The 12,972-nt window shown below is 60.4% G+C and overlaps 1 protein-coding gene across 4 annotated transcripts; it reads right to left on the bottom strand.

Moving 5' to 3' along the window:
• Positions 1 to 74: 74 nt before the first annotated feature.
• SLC44A2 (solute carrier family 44 member 2 (CTL2 blood group)) lies at positions 75 to 12,891 on the bottom strand. Of its 4 annotated transcripts, none has more exons than XM_068997875.1 (22): positions 12,762 to 12,889; positions 10,203 to 10,251; positions 10,044 to 10,117; positions 9,843 to 9,927; positions 9,664 to 9,748; positions 9,452 to 9,568; positions 9,309 to 9,369; positions 9,021 to 9,144; positions 8,724 to 8,807; positions 8,412 to 8,524; positions 8,118 to 8,249; positions 7,791 to 7,890; positions 7,587 to 7,679; positions 7,266 to 7,350; positions 6,753 to 7,015; positions 6,583 to 6,677; positions 5,839 to 5,942; positions 5,430 to 5,503; positions 5,233 to 5,303; positions 4,975 to 5,063; positions 4,518 to 4,602; positions 75 to 2,754 (listed from the first exon to the last, which is right to left on the bottom strand). In XM_068997875.1, the coding sequence occupies exons 1-22, from the start codon at positions 12,802 to 12,804 to the stop codon at positions 2,648 to 2,650; spliced, it is 2,133 nt and encodes a 710-aa protein (XP_068853976.1). In that variant the 5' UTR covers positions 12,805 to 12,889; the 3' UTR covers positions 75 to 2,647. The 4 variants fall into 4 exon arrangements, with proteins under 4 accessions (XP_068853976.1, XP_068853977.1, XP_068853974.1 ...); XM_068997876.1 differs by lacking the exon at positions 12,762 to 12,889 and adding an exon at positions 11,467 to 11,575; XM_068997873.1 differs by lacking the exon at positions 75 to 2,754 and adding an exon at positions 2,761 to 4,106 and having other exon boundaries at positions 12,762 to 12,891.
• Positions 12,892 to 12,972: the final 81 nt, after the last annotated feature.

Raw genomic sequence — 12,972 nt, 5'->3', positions numbered from 1 at the left:
GTTTTGGGGTGAAATGCAGCAGAATTGATGTCAGAGCCCTGTGATGTCAGAGGGAAGGACACGACAGAACAAGGTCCAAACAGGCACTTTTTTATTGTTGGTCAGGACGCTGACGCCGACGGAAGCGCACAGAGACTCCGGAGCGTCACAGCACCGTTAATGCCTCAGAAACACATGAAAAACGAGCATTTTTGTGTAAAACATCAGCCCTGCAAGGTTTTAGCATTTTTTAGGATTTGGGTTTTTTTCCTTTGCCCACAGAACAATCCGGTTTGTCGGGACAGAAGCCGCAGTTCTAGACAGGGAAAAAAGCGCCGTTATTCCTAAATTCCATAATTTAATGCCTTGAACATAGAGCTTTGCCTGGAAGAAGGAACCCAGTCTTGGAGTGAAGCTTTTCTGGACACCAAACTCCCCCAGACAGCTGCCCTCACTCTGAGTTTTCCCAAAAAAAGCCTAATTTACAGGAATATTTCCCTCACTGCTCCCCATCACAGTAAGTTTTCACCTCTAAAAAGCCGCTTGGGCTTATTGGGAATAAAACCCCTTAATTCTCCTCAAATCCCATGTTGCTGAGAGGCAGCCGAGCCAGCCCGGCTTCCCCAAGAACACATTTTCCCAAATTTCTTCTCTCCTTCACCACTTTTCCTTCCAGCCTTCCAAATTCCTGCTGTTTTTTGCCTTTTTGAGCAAATAAACCCAGTTCCTGCCACTCCTCTGCTGCTTTCCCTGGCATTCCCACACCCAAAGGGTCAGGATTTAGGAGGAAAACAGCTGAAAATCGAGGAGTGCGCGGGAATTCGCCCCCAACACAAACATTCTGAGCAGAAATTAAACCAAAACCACCCCGAAACCTGCACAGGGAGGGGAAAAACTGAATTAATTCAGAACCAGCATCAGGAGCTGCAGGACACGCGCTGGAGGTGCCGGAATGGCTGTAAGTAGAACAGGGTCTGGTCATTATTCCCTGAATTATTCCCACTTATCCCAAATAGAGAGGATTTGCTCTTTTTAGCTTCATTTCACCTAATCTTTTGAGCTTTACTCTTACTTTTTTAGCTTTGTTTTTACTTTTCCCTTCATTTTTCTCTTTCCCTTCACCTTTCTAGTTTCACCTTTTCCTTCATTTTTATGGCTTCAATTTTCCCTTCCACTCCTCTGTCCACTGATCAGCCGTACTGAAAAACGAGGGGGGAAAGGGAAAATTTAGGGAATTAAAAAAAAAAAATTAGGGAAATGACAGTGTTTGATTCCAGCTAGGGAAGCTCTGCCCGGCGGTGTCAGAGAAACCAAAACCTGCCCCCAAAAATTCACTGTAAAAGCTCCAAATAACAACAACTGAAAACATCCTGGGAAAGCAAAATATACAAAAGCCCCCAAAGCATTGAATAATTCCATAGAAACATCCCCTGGATGATACAAAACCTAAAGGTGGCAGGGGAACAGGGATAAAAAGCAGCCAAAGGGATCCCTCAGCACCAGTTCCCAGAGCCAGGTGACCACTGGGAGGGGGAAAGGTGGGACCCCTCCCCAGCCTCTGGGAGCTGGGAATTGTCCCCCAAAGCCTCAGAGCGTTTCTTTAAGTCCTTTTTTAACAAATGAGCCCCAAAAACGCCCAGCCGCTGGCAGTGGCTCTGCTCCTGTCGCTCCACTGGGTCTCAAGAAGGGTTAACTCTGTTACATTTTGGGTTTTAAGTTACTCAGTTATATTTTAGAGTTAATTGACCCCCTTCTCAGCTCAAAAAAAAAATCCCTCTTTGCCCTCCTGCCTGGAGCTGTGAGGTGCTGGCTGCCACTGGCTTTGCTAAAATCACCCGGAATGAACCCAAAACCCCCCCAGGCCCATCCTCGGCCCCTCCGCGTGCTCCAGAGGGGGGTGTCCCAAAACCCCTTATGCAGGTGAAGCGTCTGGGAAGCTGGGGAAGGGTTTGCCCTAAACTGACAAGTTTTGGGGACCGGATGCAGATTTTGGGGAGGAATCTGCAGAAGCTGCCAGTCCTCAAGAGGTGCAAGAACTGGACAGAGCCTCAAGCCCCGAATTCTGCTTGTGGCCCCCTCGTTCCCCTCCACCTTCACCCCTGCAGTGGCTACAGAAGCAGTAATTAGCTTATTCCTAAAATAATTCATTAATTAGGGCCCAAAGCAGGGCCCTTGGGTGTTGCCAAAGGGCAGCAAGGGATGGGAAGCGGTTCCAGCTCTCCGGGCAGGAATGAACAACCCTAATTCAGTATTAAGGGGGGCCACAGTGAAAACACCCCAGGAGGAGCTGCCTGAACCTCCCGGCTCATTCGCGCGTCCCCTCTGTGCCCACATCCACCCGGATCCCCCCGGGCGCTGAGGAAACACTGGCCGCAGAAGGATTTACTGGGATCAAATCCGGTTCAACTCACTTTGGAGCCGCTGACCCCCAGGAATTGGGATTTTGGCCCTGTCACAGCCCAGGAGTGGGACTGGCACGGGGCCCTGCGGCTCATTAGTGGTGACAAGCTCGTCACCATCACCAACGCGAGGATTTAAGGCCGAATCATCAACAGTCCGCGTTTTACCGGTCCCCCCACGCTGCCGGGGCGGAGGAGGGGTGGTCCAAGGTCCATAGAAGCGAATTCTACAAGGGACAGGCGGCGCCGGGCGGTCTCCGGGCGCGGCACTACGCATCGGGCTGGCCTTTGTTGGTCTTCTTGAGCAGCTTCCTCAGGTTCTGGGACATGAAGTAGGGCTTTTCCGCAGAGCCGTCGTTGCGCTCCAGGTCTTCCACTGCAAAGAGAAATCCCCGGCCCCGTGGCGGGGGCAGATACAGGGGTCGGTGTGACGGAGGCTCCTGGGACCCTCTAACAAGGATCCCAGATTAAATCAAGTCTCTGCGCTCATCGTGGAACGGGGGTTTCTCCCTCTGTCACAGAATGGCCCATGGGGATTGAGAAGAAAGCAGAAATTTGGGTGTTTTGTTTCTCGGGGGGGGGGAGTTGAACAGAGCTGAGGGGAGGGGGACCCCTCAGCTCTTCCCAACAGCTCGGGATTCCCCTCGGGATTTGCCCAACACCCTCGACAAGAGGAGCATTCCTGATGTGCCAAGCAGTCGGAAAATCCCAGCCGTGGAAGAACACCACCCCAAAACCAAACAAAGCCACAAAGCCTCAGGCTCGAAGCGCCGAGGGGGTGTTTGGAGAGGGATTTGGATCCTTTTGGGATGGAAATGGGAGTGTCAACACCGTGGCTTTGTCCTGGGAGGGTCTGGCTGGGAGCCATGGCTGAGCCACAAGAGCTGGTTTTTTTTAAATCTTGGTCATTTCTGGGCTATCTGGAGGAGAAATTCCAAGCCCCTGTGCCTGGAGTGAAACCCTCGAGTCCCAGTGGCCACCGGTGATGCCTCCTGCCCTGGAGTATGGCTGGGACAGGGGACAGGGACAAGCTGGGCTAAAGCAGTGGGTGTGAAGCCAAAGCTCTGCAACCTCACCCGGAATCCTCCAGAATTTTGTGGTTTGCATAGAGACAGGGAGAGGAAAGGGGTGAGGAAATTACCAGGAAAGAGGTGAGAAAAGGACAAGGAAAAAGGTGAGGAAAGGGGCAAGGAAAGTTTTGCTGCTCTCAGCTGGAGCAGACTCAGAGGAAATGCCCAGAGACCAATTTAGGGCCGTGGAACCCACTCGGCCCATCCCACAAACGCTGTCCCTCCACGTGGGATCCCTCGTGCCAGCCATGCCAGCTCTCCCTCCAGAACAAAGATCTCTGCGTCAAAACCACGATGATCTCCAGGCACCGCGCTCCTTGCTGGGCACTACCGGGACCCCCAACTGACTCCGGGTGAGTTCTCTCGAAGCAGGAACACAGATTTTTGGGTAGGAAGGTACACTGGACACCACCGGGCGCTGAGGGTCGGCACCCACCACCCTCGAAGGACTTCCAGGGGACAGAGCGGCACCGTGGGAGTCGCTGCTGGGGTCAGGGGGCTGGGAGGGTCCTGCGGCCTCTGCCCAGCGCCGGGCCCTAGCCTTGGCTATCGGTGCTTTTGGAAGGTTCTAGGTGCCCCTTCAGCAGGATCTCGCTGAGCTCGGGGGACATGTAGTAAGGCCTCTCCGGAGATCCATCATTTCTCTCCAGATCTTCACCTTTTCCAGCCCCGGGAAGAAGCAGCCGTGAAGGGGAAGAGCAAAAAGCAGAGGAAGAGCCAGGGAGAGACAGGGCGGAGGTGGAGGATGGAGAATGTGTGACCAGAGACATGGAAGGGGTAGAAAAGAAGGAAAATAGGGAGGAAAAAAAAGGGAAATTGAGGTTAGTTGTGGTTAATTCCACCGAGCCCAAAGCACCAAAACAGAGGGAGAGATGCACGAGCCCACGGACAGGCTGAGGGTCTCCGCTGGAGCAGGCGGGGGAGAGCAGGTGAGAACGCAGGCAAGGAGCCAGGAAAGGAAAAAGCGAGAGAAAGCCACACAGAGGAACCCCAGGATTGGGAGCAAACCCCCAAACTGGACACTCTGGGGGTCAGCCTGATGGGAGAGGGGGTTTTTGCTGATACTCACAGAAGCAGAGGAAGAGGGTGTCCACGCACATGCCGTACACGCTGAAGAACCCGTGGGCAATGAGGTAGGAGCCCACGATCACTGTCTGGAAGAGACACCGCGCACCGATGCCATGGCTGGCAGAAAGCCCGGAGCCCCGGCCAGGAGCAGCAGGAGGAGAAGGAAAGTGCTGAATCCCACATTCCCCAGGGGAGGGAGGAGAAGTGAACAGGGCAGGACTGTTTGGAGCAGCCCGAGTGGGGACAAAAGGCCTCAGGCACCGCTGGACGGAGGCCAAAGTGGGCAGCACAGGCGGGCGCTGCGCCAGCAGCAACCAACAAAGGGCTCATTGCACCGGCGACCGGGAAAACACCCCCGACAAAGAAGGTCCTTGAGGCGCCGGGTGTGGGGAGGGGTTTGTGTGGGGCAGCTCTGTCCTCTCCTTCCAAAGTCACCCCAAAGAGAGAGGGCAGCTCACCAGAATCGGGACCCAGTAGTAATTCAGCGATGGCGCCGTGTCCTGGACCAGCTTTATCCGCTGGGTGAAGAAGAAGAAGGCGAGGATTCCTGGGAAAGCAAGGGATGGACATGGCTCTGGGATGGGTGGGCAGATGGAAAAGGGGATGGAAAGGAGCAGCTTCACGGGAGGGGTGACTTGAGCGGAGCTTTTGGTACAGCACAACCAATGGCGGCAGCCGGATGCCCCGAGGAGAAACTTCCAGAACCCAGCACTTACCCACGCTTCCCACGATGAGGAGCTTCCCAAGGAAGAAGAGGAAATCCGTCACTTTATCTAACACGGCCACCCTGGAGACAAGAGAGGGATGAGCCTCCGCATCCACTCCCCGCCCCGAGTTCCGACAGAAGAAGCCGAGGCAAACAGGAGCCCGGGAACGGGAAGCCTGGTCTGGGGTGATTCCCCCAGGATCTCACCGGATGATGTTCCTCATCAGCAGGAAGAAAGCGTTCCGGGCCGAGGTGCAGAAGTTGGTGCCATAGATGGCGATCTGGAATGGAAAAACCGGGCAGAGGAGAGAGAAACGGGGCTGCACTGAGTCCACCACCCAGGGGAGGGTGCAAATGCCACCCTGGAAGCGCTTCCTCATCCACTGCCGGGTCAGGCATCGCGGGGACCCGGAGCTGAACACCTCCACCCACACAGGGTCCTCCCCAAAGCCACCAGGATATGGCTGAGGGCAAGGTTTTCCAGCCAAACAGCTGGAAAACACCGCAAAGCTCCGTGTTCCCATGGCATTGGGAGACACAATTCCCAGGGAAATCTCCGAGCCATCCCCACGGCAGCCCCAGCCCTTCGAGAGCATTGGTTTTGGGCGACTCTCACCATGATGTAGGCGTTCCTGTTGAGGAACTTGATGAACTTTTCCAGGCACCAGAAGCAGCACTTGAGGCAGCTCAGGAGGAACTTGGCAAACTTGTTCTCGGCAGCTGGAGGGCACAGGGAAAGGGGTCAGTGCAAAAGCCAGAGGGGCCGGATCTTCCAGCAGCAACTCCAAGGTCCCTGGTGAGACCTTGTTGCCACAGCGTCCCCCCAGGCCCTGTTCTCAGCCCCGCTGGGGCCCAGACTGCTCTTCCCACGCCCCCACGTGCTGTTGACATTTCCCGATGAACGGCTGCACGGCACAGAACTCCCTGGCACCGGCGTGGGCTGGCTGAGCCCGCAGCCACGGCACGCCTCTTGGCTCCTGCCCCGGGAAACACTTCACAGAATCATGGAATGGCTTGGGTTGGAACGGGCCTCGCAGATCATCCCGTTCCATCCCCCACCATGGGCAGGGGCACCTTCCACTGTCCCAGGTTGCTCCAAGCCCCGTCCAGCCTGGTCTGGACACTCCCAGGGATGGGGTAGCCACAGCTCCACTGGGAATTCCATCCTCACTGCCTCCCAGGGAGGAATTATTTTCTTTCTTGGAGAAACAGGCAGCTATGGGATTCTAAAAGGAAAATCCTGATTCTCTCCTGAAATACCGGAGCGATTCCCCTGGACTTTAGCCCTGAGTTCTGGCACCGAGGGATGCGGCAACAGCCAACCCCACTCATCTCCCCATTCCCACCCCAGCCGTGGTACCTTTCAGCCGGTGGTCCAGGTACTCCAGTGTGACCCTGATGACCTGGACGATGGCCAGGACTAGCGAGCCGAAGGCCAGCGAGCCGGTGTGGTACCTAGGGATGGACCGCCCTGGTTAGAAGGGCACAACCTCCCGGAGCTCCCGGCCACCCTCGTGGGGATGGACGCACCGGAGCGCGCGGCCAAAGGCGGAGAAGAGCGGGAAGGCCGGCATGTCGTCGGGCTTCTTGAAGGCCCAGTAGTAGGAGGCAAAGGCGCCCGCCAGCGTCACCTGGCCCAGCGCGATGACAAAGTTGGCGAGCCAGAAGAACATGAAGACGTTGAAGAACTGGAGCACGATGAGGTACTTGTGATAGGCAGTCTCGCCGCCGTAGAATGCGAAGAGGCACTGGGCATCAGGGCACAGCTTGGTGACGTTGCTGGTGTTGAAGGTCTGGAGAGAACACAGGACACCGCCAGTCAAGCCAGAGTGACCCCCATGGTCACAGACCTCATTATCCCATTCAATTGTCCAGAAGCTCGGACCAAACTCAGCTCAGGGCAGCGACAGCTCAAAAGGAATGAACGGTCCAATGCACCCCAGCTCAGAAAGGTGGAATTCCACTGGGAAGAGGACTCCAGGAATTTCTCAGGCAATAAAGATTCTTGTCTCTGGCAGGTTTTGAGTTTCCCAAGGTCCTCACCTCGGGCTTGCAGGTCTGCCCAGAGAACGGGCACGCGGACTCATTGAACACCTTGTAAACAGCCTCGTTGGAGGTAGACAGGAAGCTGCGGGTCACCGTTAAGGAGAGGCCGTTCTCCAAACCCAATCCCAAATCCAAACCAGGGTCTGCTCCACTCTCCCCAGGTTCCTACCGCCGCTCTTCCTCCCCAGGGTTTCCTTTGGGTTAAACCTCAGATATTTAAGGTGGATCTGCAAGCAGATTGTATTCCATGCCTGGGGAGACCTTGGACTTCTGGGGAACAAGGATGCAGGGAGAACAAAGAGGAAGAGGAAAGGATACACTGCAGTGCTGGCCCAGTAGGCGATGCAGAGGCACAGCAGGAAGAAGGTGCACAAGGGGAACAGCAGCGACGACATGACGTGACCGATGGCCCTGCGAGAAGATGGTCAAACCCCAGTTAAACCCTGGTTAAACCCTGGCAAAACCCCAGTTAAACGCTGGAGCGATGGGTGACAGCGGCTGTGGGGACGGGGACAGCCAGACCTGCTGGCCTCCTTGATGAGCGCAATGGCGATGAGGATCCTCTTGCGCAGGAAGATGAGCAGCAGCACGATCACCAGCTCCAGCACGCACAGGATGATCACTGGCAGGAGAAGGGGAGCCCCAGGCAGCGTGAGGCCACCTTCGCCTTCCCTGGGAATCCCCCACGGCACGGAACGCTCCTCCCGGGAACGTCCAGCACCGCCCCATGGCTGGGCACCCAGCAAAGTCCCTCCTTCACATGGGAGCTGCCCCAAAACCCACTGTGACCCCCCTTCCCATGCCCTGTCCCAGGTCCCACCCCAATTCCAGAGGAGAACGGGCACTCACGGAACGCCAGCCACGTCTGCCGCAGGTGGAGGTAGACACGGAGGTCGGTCTGGAAGCCCAGGTCTGTCAGGGACACGTCCGACCCCGCTTCCCCTTTCAGCTTGGCGTATTCCATGTAACAGTGGAAGATTCCTGTGGCAAAAAGCAGAAAATCCGTCCTTTCTGCACGGATGCTGGCCAGGGAGGAGATGCCCAGAAGGATGCGGCGTGTGAGCTTCTGCAGGGCAAATCACACTGGAAATAGGGAGAGGGAAACGGGGAAAAGCCAGGGAGAGGCTCCCAGCCCTTGCTCACCATATCCCAGCACCAGGATCACCATCACGATCATCACCCAGACCATGATCCCGGCCAGGAAGCGCAGCAGCACGATGAAGATCAGGCTGGCCACCATAGCGATGACGAGGCCTCTGCAGGAGGAAGACACCCACATGTCACCACCCTCCCAACGTGCCCCGGCATCCCCCAGGCGCGGGAACCACGGTGCAGACGGAGCGTGAGCGGGACGGGAGCGATGTCACTGCTCGTGCTTTGATGATGGAAACTGGGGGAAATCCAGGACGGGAATGGTAAGATACTGGGAATCCCTGAGTTCTGCCCCGTGCTCACATGATGATCCAGTACCAGGACACCGTGTAATCCTCGAAGATCTTCATGGCCAGCTGCCGGGTCTCCAGCACCACGTTGGCTTTTCTGCAAGGAGATGGGAAACGCCGATGGAGAGGGAGCCGGGGTAGACCCCGAAAACAAGAAAATTCAACAATTCCGCACGGCAAATTCCCTGGAGCTGCCCTCACTGCGCCTCCTTTCCTGCCCTCTGCTCCTGTTCCTGACGTTTTGGTGCAGGATTTCTAAAGCAACGCTAAGGAGGCAGCTCTTAACGAGGGGCATTGGTCCGGGACTCACTTGGCCCCTTCCAGCAGCTCAGTGACGTTCCTGCGGTGCCCGCGGCCATCGTCGTAGGTGGTCTCGTTGCCCACCATGATGACGCCCTTCTTGGCCTGGATGGCCGGGAAGCACCTCCGTGCCACTGGAGAGACAGAGGAGGGGGCGGCTCAGCCAGGAAAACTGGCCCAAAGCCCCTCCCCTGATTCCCAAACCCCACGGGACCCCCAGAACCCCCAAACAGCCTCCGAAAAATCCCGATGGAAGCCAGCAAGTCGCTAACGAGCTCCTCGCTAATTGTGGACGTACGTGGGGTGCTGGGAATGAGCATGGCCGGACACTCCTTGTCCTTCAGCACCTCGATGGGACCCTGGGTGGGGACAACGAGCCGGACGTCAGCGCTCTGGGCAGGAATCACCCCACGGCACGGGAAGGCCGACCCCACAACCCACCTTCTGCAAGTTCCCGAACTCGGGGGTGCAGAAATCCCGGTAATATTCCAGCGAGGTGGGGTTTCCGTAGGCAGTCATGTACGTCATGTACCGGTCAGGGCATTTGCTGACGCAGATCTGGAGGGGAGGGGGACACCGGGGGGCTGCAGGTGACGGCCGGCATTCCATGGGGAAGCCGGGGAACACCGCGGGCCGGAGGGGCCAGGCCGTACCTGCGTGGTCGGGCACTGGAATTCCAGCAGCACCAGCGGGCTCGCGCACTTGACGATGTCAAAGTAAAAAAGGAAAGGTTTTTTCCTGCAAAACAAACCAAAACCGCCCAGTTTGGGGAAACCCCCGCCACACCCCCCGAGGAATTTGGGGTCTCTCCGGCGGCGCGTCCAACACTCACTCGTTGGGGGTCCCCTGCTGCCCGCAGAACTGCCCGCGGCTGTCCGTGGGGTGGATCACCTTCCGGGGGTCCCCATGGGTCCAGGCTGGGGGGCACAGGATGATGACGCTGTGGTCAGCCCCCCCCCGCAGCCCCCAGACCCCACAGGGCCCCGCCCGGCCCCTTCAGACGAGCAAGACCCCCCTGAGCCCTGGGACGTACCCACAATGCCGACCACCACGTAGCCCACGATGGCCACCACGAGCAGGATGCAGCAGATGATGTCAGTGCAGCCCCTGCCAGCGGGGACAGGAATTTGGGAACCATGGATTTGGGACAATGGATTTGGGGACCCTGGGGACCCTGGGGGGCTCTGCTCACCTGTCATAGATCGGACCTTTGAAAGTCGGGTCATACTTCTGTGGCGTTCCTGCGGAGAGGAAGAGGAGTGAGAATGGAGGATGGCTGGGATGGGAGGAAGGCACTCCTCATCCTCTTCGCCCCACAGCACGCAGCGAGCAGAGCGGAGGAAGCCGAACGCTTCCAACGAAATCCTCGGGATGAGCAGAATCGGGAGGAAAAAACATCTCCAGATGCCCATTCCCTGCTGCGGAACCACCTCCCGAGCCTGGGAACAACGACTCCCTTGGAAAACTCCTTTCCACCGGTGGCTCTGCCCAAAAATGTCCCGGAGTGATGCCAGGAGGGACCCGAAATCCCACGGAAGCACCAAAGAGCTGCGGGGGCAGAGCGGGGCTGGGGGCGGCGATACCGGGGTGGGGGGATCACCGGGGGGTCACCGGGAGGTCCCGGGGAGCCCCGGAGCAGCCCCGGCCCCCGCCGCGGCCTCCCGGCGCCGTCCCGCTGCTCCGCTTTATTTTTAGGGTGGGAATTGAGCCAGCGTGGGAGCGGCCCAGGGCAGGGGGGGGGCGGGGATTTGGGGTGGATTTTGGTGGGGCTCGGAGCAGCCCCGCGGCAGGGACATGTCCTTTTTGGGGGGACGCGTCTCCTTTGGGATATTTTGGGGCGTTCTGGAGTTCTCTCCCCCTCCCGGGCGCCGATCCCTCTTCTCCAAACCCCCCTAAACAGCGGCCGGTGGAGGGGGCGGGTCAGAACCGGGAGCCATCCCGGGACCCCCGGGCAGCCGATCCCGGCGGTGCCGGCGCCGCGGTGACGCCCCAGAACCGCCGGAGCCGGTTTGTCCCGCCGCTGGCTCCGACCGCGGCCGTCGGGCCGGTTCTGCGGCTGCCGGGGAGGGCGGCCCCAAAACCGCGGCCCCCTCAGCCCGACCCCCAAAACCGGGCACCCCTCCCCAGCCCCCCAAAACTGCGGCGCCCTCTCGTCCGGGGCGCGGCCGCTTTTGCTTTCGCTTTGCTTCGCCTTTTACTGCCCCGTTTTCCGCCCATTTCGGGTTTGTTTTTCCGCCTTTCCCCGCGGCCGCTCGACTCCTTCTGCGCCGCACCGCGGGGCCCCGACCCGCAGGAAACCCCCAAAAGTGCCCCCAACCCGCGGCGGGCGCTGCCCCCGACTCGCGGGGAGCCCCGGACGGGGCCCCCGAGCCCGGGCGAACCCCAAAGGTTCCCCCCGAGCCCCCGCCACGCTTCCGAACCCCCAAAAGTGCCCCCGAGCCCCCCAACCCCGTTACCGTGTTTGCCGTAGTAGTTGTCCCCGTGGCCCCCCATCCCGCCGAGCGCCCGGACCCGACGCCGTCCCCGTCCCCGTCCGCACCGGGCCGGGCTGGGCCGGGCTGGGCTGGGCTGAGATGACCCCGCCTCCCCAAAAATCAAGCCCTCCCCCGAAATCCGCCCTCCGGGGCACGAACGTAGTCCGAACCCCGCCCCGGAGAGCACCGGCTCCGCGGTGCACCGGAGGACACCGCGGGGAACCGGGGGCAGCGGGCTCCGGCACCGTGGGGCACCGGGGAGAACCGGCTCCGTCTCCGGGTGGCAATGGGGGCAACGGGCTCCGGCACCGGAGGGAACTCGGGGGAACTCCGGTCCCGGGGGGCACCGAGGAGCTCCGGCTCCGGTACCGAGAAGCACCGGGGCGCGGTCCGGCCCGGCCAAACCGAGTCCAAAGGTTGGGAACGGGCGGGAAATGTCCTGTTCCAGCCGGGAAAGGGCTGGCGGGCGGTGCCCCTTCCACCCCCCCCGCTCCCGCCCGGTGACGCCGGTGCCATCCCCGCCCCGGTTCCGTTTGGGTAAATAAATCACCGGCAGCAGCGGCGGGATCCCGGCGCCCATAGGCCGCCGGTGATGTCAGGGCTGCGGGTCCCCCCCCCGCGCGAAGGGAACAAAGGCCGGGCCGAGGGGAGCCCCCGCCCCGGGAAAACGGGGGGACGCGGAGGGTCCCGCCCCGGCCCCGCGGCTTGGGGGCTCCGGGGGCCGCGGGTCCCCGGGAAGGGGTCCCGGCGCCCCCTCCCGTGTCCCTCCCTCCCGTGCCGAGGACCGGGGACACCCCCACACCTCCCGGGACCCCCCGGCGGGGGCAGCGGCCCCGGCCCGACCCCGACCCCCCGACACAGCCCGGAGCCTCCCCAGGAGCCCCCCAAAACACTCGAGACCCCCGCCCCTGCAGCCCCCTTGGGAGCGTCCCGGGGCTGGACAGGGGGTCCCCAACGCGGGGGTCCCCAGCGCGGGGTCCCCAACGCGGGGGTCCCTGAACCTGGGTGTCCTCGAACCTGGGGGGTTCTTACCCCGGGGGATCCCCAAGCCGCGGGTCTAAAACCGCTGCGGGTCCCCACACCTGGGGCTCCCCATGCCCATGGGTCCCTAAACCCGCAGGGCCCCGAGTCGAGGGGTCCCCAAAACGCTGAGGGTGCCCAAAATCTGGGAGTTCCCAGCCCCGGGGGTCGCAGCCCCGGGGGCTGCCTGGGACTGCGGTGCCCGAACGCGGGGATTTGGGGGAGCCCCGGGCGGGCGCGGGGCGGATGCCCGGTACCGTAATCGCCGTCCTGTTTCCTCCTGCCCGCGGCTCGGTCCATGGCGGCGGCTCTGGGCGGCTCCTCCGCCGCTTCCCCGGTACCCCCGGACCCGCCGGTACCCCCGGTATCCCCGGGCTGTGGCTGCGGGCGGGGCGGCTCCGGGCCCGGCCCCCGGCACCGACCCGCCCCCAGGGCCGGGCCCGCAGCCGTCCCGCCCCGCCCGGGGCT

The sequence above is a fragment of the Aphelocoma coerulescens genome, chromosome 30, assembly GCF_041296385.1.
Source record: "Aphelocoma coerulescens isolate FSJ_1873_10779 chromosome 30, UR_Acoe_1.0, whole genome shotgun sequence".
In the NCBI taxonomy this organism is placed as follows: Eukaryota; Metazoa; Chordata; class Aves; order Passeriformes; family Corvidae; genus Aphelocoma; species Aphelocoma coerulescens.
This window is presented reverse-complemented; position numbering and strand designations above follow the sequence as displayed.

Coding starts and splice junctions, on each gene's coding strand:
- SLC44A2 (XM_068997873.1), bottom strand. CDS start 12,804: ATGGACCGAGCCGCGGGCAGGAGGAAACAGGACGGCGATTACG. Junction 5,504..5,838: donor ACAGGAACGCCTACATCATG/GTGAGAGTCGCC, acceptor TTTCCATTCCAG/ATCGCCATCTATGGCACCAA. Junction 4,107..4,517: donor CACCCTCTTCCTCTGCTTCT/GTGAGTATCAGC, acceptor GGGCTGGAAAAG/GTGAAGATCTGGAGAGAAAT.